This window comes from Macrobrachium nipponense, chromosome 39 (genome assembly GCF_015104395.2).
Source record: "Macrobrachium nipponense isolate FS-2020 chromosome 39, ASM1510439v2, whole genome shotgun sequence".
NCBI classification, from domain to species: Eukaryota; Metazoa; Arthropoda; class Malacostraca; order Decapoda; family Palaemonidae; genus Macrobrachium; species Macrobrachium nipponense.
Genome location: NC_061099.1, coordinates 36,516,686 through 36,536,685, shown reverse-complemented (window position 1 = coordinate 36,536,685; position 20,000 = coordinate 36,516,686). Strand labels below are relative to the sequence as shown.

Genomic DNA, 20,000 nt, shown 5'->3' with positions numbered 1-20,000 from the left:
TCTATATACACACACACGGAAGCGTCGTCGAAACACCTCATCAGATAACCTCATTAGATACCGATCCTGGTGGCAGGTCAGGACGAAAATCAGTTGGAGAATATTGGACTAATTCGTTCCCAGGAGTACCAACATTGATGTTTGTGCTTCAGATGTTGTACTTCCTCTTCCTTGAATAGACGTTGCTTTTACGTTTTCAGTTACAATAACTTTATTGTTTTGTATGTTACTCATTTTCTGAATGTCACGAGAAAATAATGATTATATAAAGTATTTCGTGTGACTCGTAAATGAAGTGAGGAAAAAACACGACGGACTTGGAACTTAGATTGCAAGAGCAATATAAATGTGAAGGGAATAAAAGTTGGGGTGAGAATTCTCGTACAATTAAAAAAAAAAAAAAAAAAAAAAAAAAAAAAAAAAAAAAAAAAAAAAAAAAAAGAGCGGTACAGTGCAGCTTTAAAGTATACTGAAGGATGAATGAAATGATCATAACTCAGTGCTCGGATGTGAAAGAAAGCTCGTGAGAAAACTTGACTTTCTTCTTCTTCTTCTTCTTCTTCTTCTTTTAAAGAGACTCGCGAAACCCGACCGCCTGTCAAAATTAAAATGTTCGCGGATATGCGAATTCATTTAAAAATCTGAAAAAATAGGCGATCGCCTATAGGTTAATAAATGAGGAACACATTCAGCCGGTTTTTTTCAAACAGTGTTGAACATTTCCAGTTCCTAGAATTATATAATCCTCGCTGGAAAAAGCTATTTTCACAGCGACGTGGACCACTGATGTAAACATATTTACGTGGATGTTAGAACATTCCTATGAAACAGTGATGTTGATAAAGATAAAAAAGATAGTACACTACTGTCGCTTTTTGAGTGTCTTGGCCTGCCACCTCGGTGGCCGCGAGTTCGATTCTCGGGCATTCCATTGAGGGGATAGAGATGGGTACTTCTGGTGATAGAAGTTCACTCTCGACGTGGTTCGTAAGTCACGTAAAGCCGTTGGTCCGGTTGCTGAATAACCACTGGTTCCCATGCAACGTAAAAACAGCATAAAACAAACAAACAATCATGAAAAGCGAACGAACGTGCTACAGACATCATGATACCAAGAACACTTGCATTGGACTATAGCTTGCATTTATATCGCCAAATTAATTAAAGGTTTGTTAAACAAGAATTCAGAGAATTTCACCCTCGGGAAAAAAATGTATATCATTAACTTCAAAGATGTTAAGAAATTCAGTCTCGTGAGGGAACAGTCTGTGGCATAAAAATCCACAATTATATAGTAGAGTATATATATTAACTTCATATCTCTTTATGAGGTCAAGCACTTCATACGTTTTGGCTGAAGTTGCGAACGTCTTATTACTTTTCCCCGTAGGGGGAGGGGTTAGTGCCGTCAGTGCACCTTTTACGGTGAACTGTAGGCAATATTTAAGGTTCTTTGCAACCCCTTTCGTTCATTTTACTGTACCTCCTTTCATATTCTCTTTCTACCATCTTACTTTCCACCCTCATCTAACAATTGATTCACTGTGCAACTTTGAGGTTTTCCTCCTGTTACACCTTTCAAACCTTTTATTGTTAATTTCCGTTTCAGCGCTGAATGACCTCATGAGTCGCAGTGCTTGGCCTTTTGCATAAATTCTATATATTCTTACTTTTGGACACCTTAGGGGTAATATATCATCTATGCTAATCGGTTTTGTATATAGGTCATAAAGAGTAGTATACAGGGTAGATTCTCTCTCTCTCTCTCTCTCTCTCTCTCTCTCTCTCTCTCTCTCTCTCTCTCTCTCTCCTTATTTCCAGGAATATGAATAAATATCACGTTCGCAGCGTCGGTTGTAGGCGTGTGGTTTTCGTCTTGAGATTACTTCCCATTTCATCCTCGGTTGCTGATCCAGGTCGTCTTTGTAATCAATTTCTATCGAACATTTTGTGGGCTTTATTAGGCTCTGAACAATCATTTTTGGAATTTGATTCTCTTGGATGTGAGGGTTTTGGGGTCGAGAGCGCCCGAAGAGGATTTGCTTCATATACGTCTTTCATGAATTTGGAAAAGATGAGGAAAAAACGAAAATAAGGTGGAAAATTTCATTGCTTGGTCTTTTGCAGATGTACCGTGCCTTTAAAACTGATACAAGAGCGCCTTTCTTCTTACATAAGATTGACGATCTATCCTTGTAGCCACCGGCGCGTCAGTCTCCATGTCATGTTTCGTAAATAAATCTTAACTGCACCGTCTTATAGATATATTAGACGGAAGCTGACTGTGGTCCAAATTCATCTGATGAATTGAGTATAGCCGGGGATTGGGTATGACAGCCATTTCTTTTTTTTCAGGGGTTGCGTCAACCTGAAAAGCGCCTCAGTGGCGTGATCGGTATGGTATTGACCTGCAACCCCGGTGGTCGCGAGTTCGATTCTCAGGCATTCCCTTTAGGAGTTAGTGACGTGTATTTCTGGTGATAGAAGTTCACACTCGACGTAGTTCGGAAGTCCCGTAAAAAGCCGTTGGTCCCGTTGCTGAATAACCACTGGTTCCATGCAACGTAAAAACGCCATACAAACAAACAATCGACATCCTGAAAGAGGGACAGCTTCTAAATATATACGGTTTTTTTTTATACTCTTCCTCTAGCATGTGACCAACTGTAGTTATTCATGTTCGATGATGAGTGTCTCGCGTCAGTAGATGACGCTTCCAATGTCTTTTTTTTCGCCCATTTAATTAATGAACACGTTCCTGTAGAGTAATTTGGCATCTTCTTTGTGCCATTTATCGAAGATCCTTTTGATGAATGTTTCCACGTCTGTTTTCAACGAGGATTTTGTAGAATCGTTCTCTGTCAAGAGGAATTTTCGTCAAGGTGGACCGTATGCATTTGCAAATACCTGCGGAGCTGTCGGTAGAGCATTGTACACCTTTGTCTTGGCATCCAAAATGCGGAGAAGTGTACTTCACCCCACTAAAATTAATATAATTAAAATTAAAAGTCATTCATGTTATGAAAACTCATACAATTGAAATCATTGTCACAGAAATTGATTCATTGTTCGAGTGTGAACTTTACGAAATCGACTTTTGCTCTTACGAGGTAGTTACTATACACCTGCAGTATAGGTAGAGAAAGTCGTTTGTTTTCAAATACTATGGAATACACTTCTTCCCACGAGGAAACAGACTTTTAGAATGTATATCTGTAGTGAATCGTCCTTACTTAGGTATACCGACTTTCCCTGGGCACCAACCCACTTGGATGTGCTAGTCAATGAAGTGGTAGACATCTTGGCTAAGAGTGGCATTAATTTCTATCAAAAGAATGATTGATTCGTTTGCTATTTAGGGACGTGTTCCCAACTGTCAGAATGAATGTAAAGACGGCTTGATTAATCTTGTAACGATGGGGCAGTTGTGTACGCCGTTATAAAAATAGATAGTTTGTTGATACAAGCAGCGAATTAAACCCGTTTTCCCTGACAAGACAAAACTGTCACGACTTCATTCATACCTTAGCAGCCATGTCATAGATGATGAATCCCGTGCTGGAAACAACCTTCTGGACTCTTCTCTCTCTCTCTCTCTCTCTCTCTCTCTCTCAGTTCCGGGATGTTAAGGCTTTCCTTGCTCAAAGGTTACACCAACCGCGCTTAGTCCATTCTTTCCGCATGACCACTGTGCTAAGAGTTCTCAATAGCTCCAACCTTCACATTTCACATCCGTATACATGGATTGTAGAGGAAAGATGAGAAACGGCTCTGAATGATGCAAAAGTCGAATAAATTAGTGTAACTGAAATTGCTTGTGGAAGTAAAAGCACAAAAAGACAAGGAGGTAATGATAGTAAAAGATAATGTGGAACTCTCTTTTTCATACTAACTCATTACATCCTCAAATCAAATGTTTGAGTGCCTGATTTGTAAGATGAAGAATACTGAAGTATGCTTCCACCTAAATGGCAGCATCCTTCTGACAATGCAGTTTTGAGTCCGCAAATGAATGAAAAGGTAACTGATGTGCTTTTAATGCACTAGGCAGCTAGTAGATCTAGTCGTTTTAAGGCGGTGGTAGCTATAACACTCGTAAAACGAATGATGCAGACCACCACCCATGGGACCCCCCTGTGATGTTAGTTAATCCTTAACAGATAACGAGATGGCAGAAATCTTTCGTCCGTCTCATCATAATAGAGACCTATTTCTGTGAAAGTGGTTTTCACAAGAAGTCAGAGAAAGTCGTCATAATCCTGTTTCTGGGAAAGTAGTTTTCACAAGAAAGCAGAGAGAAAGTCATCATGACAGACACCTGTTTCAGGGAAAGTAGTTTTCTCAAGAAGTCAAAGAGAAAGATATCATGATAGAGACCTGTTTCAGGGAAAGTTTTCACAAGAAGGCAGAGAGAAAGTCATCATGATAGAGACCTGTTTCTTGAAAAGTAGTTTTCACAAGAGGGCAGAGAGAAAGTCATCATAATAGAGACCTGATTCTGGGAAAGTAGTTTTCACAAGAAGTCAGAGAAAGTCATCATAATAGAGACCTGTTATTGGAAAGTAGATTTCACAAGAAGTCAGAGAAAGTCATCGTAATAGAGACCTGTTTCTGGGGGGAAAGTAGTTTTCACAAGAAGTCTGAGAGAAAGTGGTCATAATAAAGACCTGTTTCTTGGAAAGAAGTCGGAGAAAGTCATCATAATAGAGACCTGTTTCTTGGAAAGTCTTTTTCACAAGAAGTCAGAGAGAAACATCATGGTAGAGACCTGTTTCTTAGAAAGTATTTTTCACAAGAAGTCAGAGAGAGCCATCACAATAGAGACCTGTTTCTTGGAAAGTCTTTTTCACAAGAAGTCAGAGAGAAACATCATGATAGAGACCTGTTTCGTAGAAAGTATTTTTCACAAGAAGTCAGAGAAAGCCATCACAATAGAGTTGGAACATAATGTTCTTGTGATCGTTATGGATAGTCAGTCTCGAGGCAACTTGCCAAAAGCCTTTACATGAAATACTCGCTAATAAGTCTTAAACTTAGGATCTTACTTAAAAAAAAAAGCGAGTAATTTTAAACTAGATAATGTAATCTTGCCTAAACTAGAAACAGCTTAAACATAACGCGCCCATGCGTGATCGGTATCGTTCTAGGGGCTTATGCACCCTCCGTAGCCGCGAGTTCGATTCTTGGGCATTCCACTGAGGGGTTAGAGATGTGTATTTCAGGTGATAGAAGTTCACTCTCGCCGTGGTTCGGAAGTCACGTAAAGCCGTTGGTCCAGTTGCTGAATAACCACTGGTTCCATGCAACGTAAAAACACCATACAAACAAACAAACAAATATATATATATTGGAAATAAGTCATGAAATGTGACCCTGTGTTGTGTGGAAACGTATCAGTGAAGGTTCATAGTCAGAGTCCTATACCCTCTATAGAGTCTAGAGGTTATAGGACCCTGTAGACCAACCCTTGAAGGTCAACCACGGTCAGTTCTTTAGGGACAGAATCAGTCGGCTCGAATACCAACCTACAAACTACCGTTGGGGATGTTATGACATGAGGGAGTGTTTCTTAATCTTAAGACTTGATCGCTAAAATATAAAACACACTAGAATCGAAAAATTCATACTTTTATATACACCGGCTCTGCGTCTTAACCAAGGACTCTTATCTTTTCAGTTCCACCAAAAGTCTTTTTGAAATTTTTTAACGTCCCTATGTTTCAACCTGACCTGTATCACAACTTGTGGAAAATGGTCGCTTTCTTTTTCCAGGATTATACGTATATATGCCCTTTTCCTCTTGTTCTTATCCCTTCTTTCCAACAGTTGCTATTTGGAACTCCGTTCGCATGTCCCATTTTACTCTCAGAAAAATAGGGGCTACACCCTAACGACCAGGACATTTCCTAACATCAGTCTGGATTTAAATATGGTATTCAGATGGAGCACGTATGTGGGGAAGGAAACCCCATCTCCCCCCCCCCTCCTCTTCCTGTTTCTGTTCATTTCTGTTGATGTATATAGGTGACCTTTGGCAACCCTCTAGGCTTAGACCTCCAATGATCGTGCATACACACTTTCCACATCCTGTTGGGTGCTTCTGCCCTTTGACTTAACATTTAAGTTCATTGTATGCAAAAGATGACATTCAGTGATTATATTTTTTGGTGGAAACCCTGCACCTCCCTTTTCTTAATTTATTAATGGTTATATTTTGATTGACTTGTGTTTTAGTATGCGTTCTTCTTGTCGTCTAAGCGTCCATAAAAAAAAACAAAAAAAACACGATAATTCTCACAGCATTCATAACCGAGACATCACTCTTGCACAGACCAACCTCTCAAAAGGAACTCAGAGCACTATGAATGTCCATCCCCTCAGTAATAAGCCTCTGTACCGTTATGGGGCTTGACATTTTTAAGGCTTTTGAGTCAAATCCTTGTGTGGTGAAGCAGTTAACAACTTTTGAAATTGGGTTCAGTCTCTCTTGGTGCTCATCGACTGATGCACATGCCTAGAAATATAGACGACCTCTTGGACCTGTGGTCAGGTGGTGGTACCTTGGGTCCATTTGATAGTGCTCCCAGCACAGGACTCGATTCAAACTCCATCTGACACATCTTACACAATTTGGAAGTTGGATCTGATATCATGGTTCTTAATAACCAAGTTTAGACGATAGCCAAATCCACCTAGCTTATAGGACGTTGACAAGGGTAATGGCCCTCCTTCTGGGAGATGGGGGAAGGGAGGAGTGAAACTTGTGTGGAGTCTCTCTCTCTCTCTCTCTCTCTCTCTCTCTCTCTCTCTCTCTCTCTCTCTCTCTTTCTTGTATAGACAATTCCCAAATATAAAGAGACAGTTATGTGGAAACGCAAGCCACTTGACTGCGATAATAATTGAGTACTGTTTGCGTATGACATATTATTTTATTTTAAAGTTCAAGTATTTTGCACGATTACTGTCTATTTCAATTTGCAGATTTCAATTTGCAATTATTTCTTCACCGTTTTCTGTCATTTTCCTTGTTACTCAACTTTATTCTCTGTTGTTTTTTCTCTGTTCATCGGTGATAATCCTATCTTGTGCCTGACATACCACCTTGATCTGCATACTCAGGGTATACCTAGTTTAGTGGCCTTTAGCTCCTAGTTTAGTTTTGTGGGTATGGAACCACAGGGCGAAAGAGGTGGGCATTGCCTCAGATGGTGATGATTATCTCTAATGATGTACAAAATTCATACGATATATGGCATGGTTTCAGTGATTGATTGATTGTGTCTATTAAACCTGGCGTCACAACATCTAGGTTATTGACACCGAAATAAATTTAAATAGAAAAAAACTTCATATAAAAATATCTAAAAATTTCAAATATATAAATTCTTACATAGACAATCTATGTATAATCTAAATTTTGTTGGTGAGGCCCGTCTCCCACATTAAGATATATAACTGCTCCATATTACAGTCCTTATGGTTTCATTATGACTGTGGTCATTGGAACGCAAGATCGTATGCAACCGGTCAACGTTGTATTGGAGGGAAATCACGGCAACACTGCAAACGGGCGTTGTATATTCTGCGAGAACTCGGCCAGTCATCGAGGATGCGGTATCGATGATGGCTGACATTTCTTCCTTTTCATCCTTATGTACCCCCCTTACCTTTTCTTCGTTTACCCCCCTCCCCCGCAGTGCCTTGAAGAAACGAAACAATAATTATAACTGCTCCCAACGCACTCCGTATATATATACCTCTGTCGTCCGTCGCTTGATCGCAGACCGTAAATGGAGAATCGAATTTTGAAATACTTGGGTTGTTTTTCGTTTCGTCATTTCAATATATATTTTGTCGAGAACGACCGGTTGCTGATTTTGATAATGAGGTGTTCACATTTTCCTCGTAATTTTCCTCTTATTGCGGCAGTGAAATGTTCGCATTTTCCTCGTAGTTTTCCTGTATTTTGGTAATGAAATTTTCACATTTTCCTCTTAATTTTCCTTTTATTTTTATATGAAATATTCACATTTTCCTCTTATTTTGATATTGAAATATTCGCATTTTCCTCATATTTTGATAATGAAATGTTCACATTTTCCTCTTAATTTGAAAATGAAATATCCACATTTTCCTTTTATTTTGGTAATAAAATATCCACAATTTCCTCTTATCTTGATAATGAAACGTTCACATTTTCCTCTTATTTTGATAATGAAATGTTCACATTTTCCTCGTAATTTTCTTATTATTTCGATAATGAAATGTTCACATTTTCCTCTTCATTTTCCCTTCGGACGTTCGTTTCTAATGTGTGTCAAGTATCTCAAGTTTTTTCCTTACGTAAAGTTTGAAATGGGAGATACCCCGACATAGCCTTCTCTCTCTTCTCCCTGTGCAGTTGCAAGATGAACAACCAGCTCGTTACTATAAGTTCTAAAGTTCCCGAGAAAGGAAGGAAGGGACTTTGTTTCGGAACCAGAGTTAACACTTCGTGTTCGTCTTGTGTGAATTTGTTTCTCGTTCGTTCGGGTGTTCGGTGCCGATGTAGGACTTCACTCACCTTCGTTGTGAACAGCACAGCGCAGAAACTCCCGGATAGAGTCAGCACTCTCTCTCTCTCTCTCTCTCTCTCTCTCTCTCTCTCTCTCTCTCTCTCTCTCTCTCTCTCGACGTCTTTGATACTTTTTCAGTATTTTATGCTAATATCTCTTTGATTTATTATTATTATTATTATTATTATTATTATTATTATTATTATTATTATTATTATTATTATAGCATACAGCACAGAAACTCCCGGATAGATTCATCTCTCTCTCTCTCTCTCTGATACATTTTCAGTATTTTATGCTGATATCTCTTTGATTTATTATTATTATTATTATTATTATTATTATTATTATTATTATTATTATTATTATTATTATTATTATTATTTTGTGAAACATCCAGCGTGGAAAAGATAAAACTCAAACGTTGATGTTTTTGTTAACATTTGCTGTTAAAAAGTCATGAAATGTATGTTTACGTGCGAATCTTCATTTTATGTGTTGTAAATCATAAGGAAAATCAAAATCAGGCGCGCGCAAGAGAGAGAGAGAGAGAGAGAGAGAGAGAGAGAGAGAGAGAGAGAGAGAGAGAGAGAGAGAGACTTCATTTAGTATAGACCATTTAAAATTCCAGTTAAAATACGAGTCCATAGTCGCTATTCAACCTTTTGTGAAGCTCGTCCAAGATCGTAGGATATCTATTAACATCCCAGAAACGCGTTATCCAACCTCTTCATGATTTCGAAGAGCCAGAATATGAAAATCTTTATATATAAGGGGGGTTATTTGTCAGTCATGCTGAAAAGTGTCCATATACGAATGTGGTATAGTCTGAGAAGTGATCATATACGATGTGTATGAAGTCTGAAAAGTGATCATATATGATGTGTATGAAGTCTGAAAAGTGATCATTATACGAATGGTGTATAGTCCTGGAAAAGTTATCGTATACCGAAAATGTGTCTGCTAGTCTGAGTGATATATATGATGGTGTAATAAGGTCTGAAAGTGATCATATACGAAAAATAGTGTATGAGTCTGAAAGTGCCTCAGATTAAGATGTGTTGAGTCTGAAAAGTGATCCTGTAAATGATGTTTATAAAGTCTGAAAGTGATCAGATACGATGTGTATGAAGTTTCTGAAAATGTGATCATATACGGATGATGTATGAAGTTCTGAAAAGTGATCATATACGCATGTGTAATGAAGTCTGAAAAGTGATCATCTCCACTGTTTATTGAAGTCTGAAAAGTGAATCAATACGATTTGTGTAAATGAAGTCTTAAAAGTGATCATCATGACTGTGTTGAAGTCCTGAAAGTGATCAGATTACCGATGTGTATGAAGTCTGAAAAGTTATATATATGCTTGTTAAAATGAATCTAAAAGTGATCATATACGATGTGTGGAAGTCTGAAAAGATGATCGTAAAATATGATGTTTAAAGAAAGTCTGAAAAGTGAAAGGTATCAAGATACGATTTGTGTATGAATGTTCTGAAAAGTTGTCATATGATGTGTATTAAGTCTGAAAAAGTGTCATCTATGAAAAGTGCTCATCTACGATTTGTAGGAAGTTTGAAAAGTTTCATATATTGAAATAGCTTATCATATATGTGTGTAATGATGTCTGAAAAGTGATCATATGATGGTTATGAAGTCTGAAAAGTTATCAATATATGATGTGTATGAAGTCGAAAGTGAAATCAATATATGAAAAGTGATCATATACGATGAAAATTTGTATGAGTCTGAAAAGTAAAATCATATGATTGGTGTAATGAAATAGTCTTGAAAACAGTGAATCATATATGATGTGTATGAAGTCTGAAAAGTGATCATAATACGAGGTGTAATGAAGTCTGAAAGTGATCATATATGAAAAGTGATCATATGATGTGTATGAAGTCTGAAAAGTTGAATCATATGATGTGTAGAGAGTCTGAAAAGGACATATATGATGTGTTGAAGTCTGAAAGTGATCATATTGAAAATGTTGGATCATCATACGACGTGTAAATGAGGTCTGAAAAGTGATCCATATGATGGTTGTATGGAAGTCGAAAAGTGATCATATCCGATGTGTATGAAGTCTGAAAAAAAGTTGATCATATCGATGTGTATGAAGTCTGAAAAAGTGATCCATATCCGATGGTATGAAGTCTGAAAAGTGACTATCCGAATGTGTATGAAAAAGGGTCTGAAAAAGTGAATACATATCCGATGTGTATGAAGTTTCTGAAAAAGTGATCAAATATCCGAGGGTATGAAGTCCTGAAAAAAAGTTGATTCATATCCGAATGTTGTAAAAATGAAGTCTGAAAGTATCATATACGATGTGTATGAAGTCTGAAAAAGTGATCACATACGATGTGTATGAAGTAATAAAAAATGGCACGTTTTAGTTTCCTCCATTTGAACTTGGTTGGTCACGCATTTTGTGTGGCTGAGTTTCAATGAGGATTCAGTTAACGTTAATAATGAATTTAAACATTGGTCAGAGCGGCAAAGTGAACTTTGAAATTTCGGGAACTGTTGAGGTAGATTTTGAATGAATTATGAAGGGGGGGTGGGGTTGTGGGGGGGGGGGGGGGCGAATGAGCCAAATAGCCTATACTGATTCGGGTCTCTAAGTTAAGTCATATAAAAAAGTGTATCTTAGTTGACCACTGAGCTGATGAACAGCTCTCCTATAAGGCTGAGCCCGAAGTATTAGATTTTTATTTACGTTGCTAGGAAACCAATTGTTACTTAGCAACGGGACTTACAGCTTATTATATCGAGTAATGAATATTTCTAATCACCAGAAATACATTCCTCTGATTCCGCGCTGGAACAGTCACATCGGTGACACAGACGGAATCAGAAATGTTTCGATGAATCATCATGGAATTAGGAATTGTCTGGCAAAAGTCAAAGCACTGATCATATTATTAGGATCTATTTTCGGACGTTACTTTATTCCAGTTACTACGAATTCACTGGATTTGGACCCAGAAAGAAATCTGATGAATCGAGAGGCGTATTTTCACTGGGTTTCTTGACCAGTCCAATCTCTCTCTCTCTCTCTCTCTCTCTCCCTCTCTCTTCTTGGTAGACATTAGAGGTGCCTCACACTGGAACCTAGGGCAACCTGAACTAGCTCTAAGCTCCTGTTCTCTCTCTCTCTCTCGTCAATCTCTTCTCTCTCATCTCTCTCCTCTCCTCCTCTCTCTCAGCGCTCTCCTCTCTCTCTCTCTCTCTCCTCTCCTCTCCAACGAACAAGCAGGCAGGACATCGTTATTCAACCGGCAATAAAATTGGATTGGACAGTTTTGTCAGTAACTGTAAGATTCAAAAGATGTCTTATCACAAAAATCTTCTTAGATCCTGGGCCAGTTATAAACAACTTATAACTTCCACATCATAATTTTTCTCAATGTTCAGGTCGGGTGGCCTGTTTTCATTTTAGATCCCTTTGTTAGCTATATGTAAACATGGTTTAAGAATGACCTCAAAGATACAATTCGCCGCACTTAAATAAATGCGAAATTAGTAATAGTTTAGCCCTTTTATTTATTTTATTTTCTTTTGTATATGTTATGTTTGTTATATTAGTTTAGTTTGAATTAAGTTTATCTTGTGGCCAAAAAAAAAAAAAAAAAAACAAAGGGTTTTTTTCTTTACCAAAAGGTTTTTAATTGGGGTGTCAGTTTTTTTTTTTGGCTGACCTGTAATAATATCCTTTAATTGTCTAAGCAGTTGGCGACCTTAATCTTTCTTGTAAAACCTCTTAAAATAGTAGACCCGTTTTTTTTTTGTTTTGGGAAGGTTACTAATTTCCTCCAGGTGTGTTGGATTCTAGGTAACCTTATTTCCTTTATAATTCCTTATCTGTCACTTATACGACCCTTCCTTGTTCCCCACTCAGTTTTCTAATGGTATATAAATGTTCAGTCTGCTGCTAAGTAAGGGACCGTTGAGTCGAAAAGATCTTGGCAGCTATGCCATCGTTTTTCACTACTCCCTCGTGGGCTTCTACCTACCTTTATATCTAGTATATATTAATATATTATAATTAGTATTAATATATATATATAGATATATATATATAATATATATATTATATATATATTGCCACGAGAGAGAGAGATGAGAGAGAGAGAGAATCAAGTCAAGTCATTGCTAAGAAAATTGACGGATTGATTATCAACTAGCTATAACTGTACTACAAGGAGTTACAAGGATTAGATTGTCTCAAAGACTTGTTAGGTCCATCGTAACAGGAGACATCGGTGTGCTCACTTACCATGTAAGGAGCAAGGTTTTACTGTGCTTACCGAAACAGCAGAACCTAACTTTGCAGGGCAAATACTATCAGCAAAAACACTTGGAAATCCAAAGTTCTACTACTGGCATAGTCCGCTTTTGGTGCGGGTGGAGAAATGTTAGTTAAACAAGGGAGCTTTTGGCAGTTCCCTTCTCCCAAAATGGGTATACTTTTCAACCTTGATGAAAACTGAACGGCTCCAATGTATCCCTTAAAAAGTCCTAATACCGGTTTGTGCCTCGGGCGCCTTGTTCCCGAAGCCTTCGGATTGCAATTGGAAAAAACATCTTCCATAACGAGGTAGTTCTACATTCATTGAATGAACAACGCTGGGGAAGGGTGTGTTTGGGAGGGGTGGGGATGGCATACCTCTGGTGCACATATTTTGTGTCTCTCCAGTGTTCTCCCTCGTCATATTTTGTTCTTTTTCGCTTAATCGGCCATTCCTGAAGCCTCCTACTATATGTGATTTCAAGGTTGTTTTAATCATTTTTTACCTGTATCTGTGTATGGGTACAGTGAAGGTGTGGTAACACTTTGTTTAGCTCGTAGCTTAAAATTGTACCACTGTCATTTATTTGACTGCCATTGCTTGTGTTTTGATGCTTGACAGGTAAAAATTTTGTTTATAACAGAATTCCATCAAATAAATAAGGAAGCCAATAAAAAACTCCAAAATATAGAGAGAAAATACTATATTTCAAGAGACCTGGCTTGGTCTCTGAAATTATAGTATTTTCTCTCTTATGTTTTAAGCGTTTTTTTATGGGCTCCTTTTATTAGATGTTGAATGCTTTGTTTACGTAAAAAGTTTGTCTTTCAAGTGGTTTGCAGTTAGTGTTTTTGTGCTGTTTCCGCGAGAAGAGAGGGGGGGAGAGAGAGAGGAGGAGAGAGAGAGAAGAGAGAGCTGAGACGAGAGAGGAGATCTAATCTTGAAGTTCCCATTGATGCTCGTGTTGTTAGTTTGTTTACATCTGAGTGTTTTTAGTTTAGTAAAAGCAGCAGCAGCATGCAGCCACAGCGAGTTCAGGAACAGCCGTAATGATACTTAGGGACACGTTCTAAATGGTCTTTGTCGGAGTTTTTGTAGTTGTCAGATTTGTGTTGCTAGGTTGGTGGTAGGCTGTCCAAGTTTATGGAGACAGTTCTTCTAAAGGCCGAATGCTGTGAATATCAATGAGGAAGGCACGAGTCTCACCTCACTTGGGTTGTTCTGATACGAGACAGGTAAAATGGATCGGCAGAATGAAGATTTTCCACATTTAAAGTCATCGTAATGAATTAAAGATCTGGAACCACGCCCATGTCCCAGTTCCAGTATTTTTACTTTGGGTGAAACCTGTTTAAACCTGATAGCTTGTATGGGAAGAAAAAATTAATTATTGGCGAGTGGCTTGTCCTCCGAATGGATCTGATATTTATACATCTGTCATTGTACCCATGGTGTTGAACTTTTTTTTTAAAATTTGTACAGCGACCGTCTGCAAAAGTTTTTAGTATGAACCGGGTTCTAATTTAGATCTTCATAGCCGACGTACCTAAGGTCCACGTTAATGAGGTTTCGTCTTCCTGATTATATTTTTCGCCGAATTTAAGTTACCTCGGAGACGGTCTTATGACACCATAGATCCGAACCAGCTTTATTAGTGCTTGGTTTTGTTTGTTCAGTTGAGGGAATGACATGAATGAGGGGAGCTTGAGAAAGCTTGAAGGAAGTTGCCCATTCTCCCAAGTTTGGGGAAAATGGGGAAAATACACTGACAGAATATAGTGAGCTGAGAAGGATTACAGAAGAAGAAAAGTACCTGAAACTTGCTGCTTCACCACCTGGATTTTTGCCGAAAGGGGAAGACCCTCCCGAAAACTCAGGTCGGGACATCTTTTGTTAAGATGGTTGACCAGAAGGTTGCGGTTGGATTTTTTAGTCTGTGCGGTGTTGAACCTCACTGCCAAACCCAAGAGCAACTGCTTGAAGCTGGTCCATTGAACTCAAAGTGCCTCCCGACACTGAAGCAGCAGACTTTCTGAGCTTGAGGTCCCTATGGGTACCTTCCATGACTTTCATGAATATATGAAGGTTAAAAAGGCAAACCGCCTCCGAAGTGGCGCGTGTCTAAAGTTAGCACACCAATGGACCAGCTTAGGAACTACGCTTTAACACTGATATTGTCCAATATGTCTGTTTTCATATAGTAAACGTTCTGTTGCAGAGAGGTTGGTCCTGGGTAGAAGTTGGTTGGGTTTGAAAAACAAGTATGAATGGGGAACTCCACTGCTTCTTAATAAACCGTCCAGATTCCCCCATGATTCAACATATCACCTGGTGAAGGTCTGGGTGTTCTTTCCTGACCAACATTCCGTCCCCATTCCTGCTGCTGTAGTGTTATACTTCCTGCAAAGAATTCCTTCTATACGTTCTCTTCGAGCAAAATAACTGCCACATGGTGTCCAATTTTGGTTTTTAAAAAAAAAAAAAAAAAAAAAAAAATCTATACAATGCACGACTATAATAACTACCCCTTCTGATATGTCCTAGGTCTCCCCCTTGGCTTGCTGCTGTTTGAGAACTGATTTAATTGGTGTGTCAAAGAAAAGATTTTGGCGCTAATGGTCACCCATATCCACTGCAGTCGTCTCGACGACATATTTTCCAAAATCGCTGGTGAAGACGCCTCATTACTCCTCCTCCTGGTGGATGTCATCGAAACCATGTTTGGCCTGCAACTCACGACAGAAAGGAGAAAAGTGATGAGGAGCATCCCCACCTTGATGTCCTAAATCACCTCTCCCACTGTAGAAGTTGGGCCGCTGTTCACACAATGAACACCCACTCTTACATGATGGGGGCTCGAAGAGAACCATCGGGAAAGTCACCAAGAGAATGATGACTGTTAGCACAACCAAGCGAGCAGTGGGAGGAAAAAACTGAACCGAAGAAGACAAGGGGTCCCTAAACTGGCCTGTAAGGAGGATAATTGCATTGTGAAAGAAGCTATAGCCACTGCTATCCATCTGATTGATATTAAGATAATACAGAAACCTCCATACAGAAACCTCCAGCTGAACATCTTTGTAAATTATATTCCTCTAACCAATGTATTTTTATTCATATATGTACGAACGTCTCAAAGGGCGCCTGGGATTCAGATATCATAGATAAAATCTTCCTTCAACCAACACTTGAAAAGATTAAAAAGAAATTATCAGTGACGGTGACCTAATAAAAACGGCTGCATGTGGATGGATCTCTTGGTATAAATACCGCCTTTTCTATGACTTTTCTCATTCATTACCTACCTGAAGAGAGACTGCAGTCTCTGAAATATAGTACTTACTTTCTGTATTTTGACATTTTTATGGGCTCCTGTTATTAGATGGAATTCTGTTGTAACAGAACATTTCTACCAGTCATATATGTATACATACATACATACATACATACATACGATACTGATGAGAAAACAATAAAACACAGTTTTAAAATATACAAGAAGCAACTTATTTAGAAAACGTATACCAGGGCCAGCCAGAGAGGGAATCGTCCCTGTGGAGGGCTGGGCATAAAACAAAACGAATGAAACATGTTTATATTATAGAATATATATTTACTGCTTAATGATGATCGTAAATATGAACTACTTACCTCAAATCTGCCTGTGTTCTTTCTAATTTAGACGATTTTTTTTTAAATATAACTAAGATGTGATGGATCTGGAACCAGACCTTCGTCTTCGCCTTATGCACATGGTTAGGATAAAATGCTTGATGAACCGAGCGGTTTCTTAATTACCAAAATGGCCCATAAGCACCTTAGTGGCGTGGTCGGTATGGTGTTGGCTTGCCACCTCGGTGGCAGCAAGTTGGATTCTCAGGCATTCCACTGTGGGGTGATAGATGTGTATTTCTGGTGATAGAAGTTCACTCTCGATGTGGTTCGGAAGTCATGTAGAGCCGTTGGTCCCGTTGCTGAATAACCACTGGTTCCATGCAACGTAAAAACACCATACAAACAAACAAACAAGCCTTTCATGGGAAATATTCCTACCAGGATGTCAAGGATACCTATTGTTTATTTGAGAGAAAAAATGAAATGCATAAATGACTATTATTCAAGTTGAATGTATTAGTTTTGATGCCAAAATTATTAGTGTTGATGTCAAACGAGTGATTTTTGTTGACAATATGGTCAGTGTTGATGCCAAAACGATTATTTTTGTAGGTAGAATAACTAATTTGATGTCTATAATTTTACATCAAACTGATTAGTGTTTCTATGAAAACTGTTTGGTTTGATGTCATCTCTTTACTCATAAAAGTATATACTTCTCGATGACCTGCTTGGATACTTAGGTATATGTGAAGTTTCAGATCACTTTGATCTACAGTCAATCGTAAATAACATTTTATAACTGGTGAAACTGTAAATCTGATTCTTTTTTATTTATTTATTTATCTATTTATTTATTTATTTAGCTTTTGGTGACAACGTGTATGTTAAGAATCTGATAACAATGGGAAATGCTAAGTGTTACCGTTTTAAGAAATTGAAGCAAGTGATCTTTTTTTAAAACAAAATGTTTAAGGGTGATAAACATTTTGTTTCAAACTGTTTAGATAATTAAATGTGCATTTTATGTGGCTTTTACCTTAAATATATACAAATTTCCTTCACAACTAAAACAAAGTCATACCTTCCTTTACTGTTCCTTTTGGGGGAGACAAAGATATTTAAGTCTTCCATTTAAGAGTGATTATGCCCCATACTCCTCATGGCTTTAATTTTTGTATTTAGAGAGAAAAGGATGTATAATCTTAAGTGCTGTACTATGCAAATCACAGAAAAAAATTGTAATTTTTTATGCTTCGAAGAGCTGCATTTGTCTGCACGCCAGAATTTCTTCAGGAAAAAAAAGTTTAGCGTCTCTGAGAAGCTAAAATATCCATACAGTAGTAGTATTTTATTGTGCTACACACACACACACACACACACACACACACACACACACACACACACACACTGTGTCCGGTTCAAACTGGGGAGCCATTGTAACCATTTAAATTTGCTCGCTTTGGCCCTTCAAAGTAATGTTCTAAGGTCATAAGAATGTTGCTATTAATTTTGAGTTTCGTTTTTCAAATAATTCCAGACAATATAATGACTGGGAAATTTCGTAAGTTTCTCATTGTTGTATTTATGAGGTTCCCTGCAAGAGCTGCAGTTGTTTCTACGTAGAACAATATGGCCAAAGGTCTTGCTGCGAGAAATAAATATAGATAAGACGTGAGGATAGGAGAAATGTCGAATGCATTATTATTATTAATTATTGCAACTGAGGTATACTAATCAGGGATTATCATGGATGAGGATCATAAGATTTTCCGAATTGTGACAACATAACTTTTAGAGACGTATAATCTGTTTATATAAAATCATATTTAGAGACGTATAATCTGTTTATATAAAATCATATCATCCCTATATTAACTGAGCGTGTTACCTTGACTATATCGATAATAGTTGTCATTCTTCCTATAATATTTCTTGTCATTTTACGCTCACTGAAACCCCGTCATCCTGTTCTCATAAGTGCACTTAGAAGAATTGTTGAAATATCGTGTAAACGTCATGTTCCATCAGCTTTATCAGTTCCTGTGGCCTCTGCTATATTTGTCGTCATATGTTATTAAGTGACAGGAGGTCATTACACACACACCACACACACACACACACACCACACACACACACACACACACACAGTGAACGTTTAGCTTTTCATCCATTTGGTTATGAAAAGAGATACAAGTTGATTATTCGAAAAAAAAAAAAACAATTACTTGCACTCAGAGTCAAAATCGGTCCATCTTCACCGTGCAAGCACGTTTCATTTTTTTTTTATACGTGCACATATTAAGCCAACGTAGTAGCTCATGGAGACTCACTTTAACCTTGTATGGTTGGGTTCGAATCCCAGCTGGAAATTTGAAGTTTCTTCATATATTTCCCTTTTAAGAATTAATGGTTTCAGAAGCAAGTTACCCAAAAGCTTGGTAGAGAATCGATTATTATTATTATTATTATTATTATTATTATTTGGGAAAACTCTCTATCGCGAGAGTACATATAATAATAAAAAAAAATGTTGCGAGTTCGTGTATTATTTAAAAAACATTTACAAAGCTTTCTAACCCTTTGTATGAACCCAGAGAAGGGTTCGAAAGCTTTCTGTAAAGTCTTCAAAATTATACACGGACTTTTTACACTTTGTATTATTGTGGACCTTTAGAACATTATATATACTCGTGATGGAGAGTTTTTCCCCTATATTATTATTATTATTATATTATTATTATTATTATTATTATTATTATATTTTTTTTTTTTTGTTCTATCACAGTCCTCCAATTCCACTGGGTGGTATTTATAGGGTGGGGTTCCGGGTTGCATCCTGCCTCCTTAGAGTCCATCACTTTTCTTACTATGTGCCGTTTCTAGGATCACACTCTTCTGCATTATTATTATTATTATTATTATTATTATTATTATTATTATTATTATTATTATTATTATTATTATTATTAATATTATTATTATTATTATTGTTATTATTATTATTATTATTATTATTATTATTATTAGTTATTATTATTATTATTATTATTATTATTATTATTGTGTGGTGTCTTGTAAGAAAAAAAAAAACATTTTTTTATAGATTTTGTCTATGGGATACCTTAGTATAATTATCATTTTTGCCATGTAAACTTTTCCCATAAAATAATTTGTAGAATTTAATAGTGCCAAATGATTTTACTTCCACACGAAGTTAGTGTTATCCAGAACATTCAATTTCAGATAAACTGACAGTGATTTTTTCTTCTTTTCTTCCAGTTTTGTTGAGTGAGAGTATAGACAAGAACGAACTGCAGTCAAAACCCTCAAAATCACGGACTTCGGCTGGCGGAGAGAAGTCTCCAAAACCACCAGGATGTCTGCAGCAGGAACCTCACGCCTGGATGGCCCCCTGAAGTCATTAAGACATCCACATTCTCGAAGCTTCGGATATTTGGAGGTAAGAAGCAGCATTCTTCTGAAGTAGGTTGCAAGCACCTCAGTGGCGTGATCGGGCATTCCACTGAGG

The 20,000-nt window shown here is 37.6% G+C and overlaps 2 protein-coding genes across 2 annotated transcripts in view; one reads left to right on the top strand and one right to left on the bottom strand.

Moving 5' to 3' along the window:
- Window positions 1–14,917, bottom strand: part of LOC135209918 (mitogen-activated protein kinase kinase kinase 21-like) — a 63,293-nt gene extending 48,376 nt beyond the window's left edge. Inside the window, exon 1 of the mRNA XM_064242655.1 lies at window positions 14,809–14,917. Within this exon, the coding sequence (XP_064098725.1) occupies window positions 14,809–14,917 (109 nt within the window). The remainder of the gene's footprint in view (window positions 1–14,808) is intronic.
- LOC135210301 (mitogen-activated protein kinase kinase kinase 9-like) overlaps window positions 1–20,000 on the top strand; it is a 172,276-nt gene that overhangs the window by 78,921 nt on the left and 73,355 nt on the right. The window contains 4 exon segments of the mRNA XM_064243184.1: window positions 19,751–19,786; window positions 19,789–19,871; window positions 19,874–19,913; window positions 19,916–19,931. Coding sequence (XP_064099254.1) covers window positions 19,751–19,786; window positions 19,789–19,871; window positions 19,874–19,913; window positions 19,916–19,931 — 175 coding nt within the window.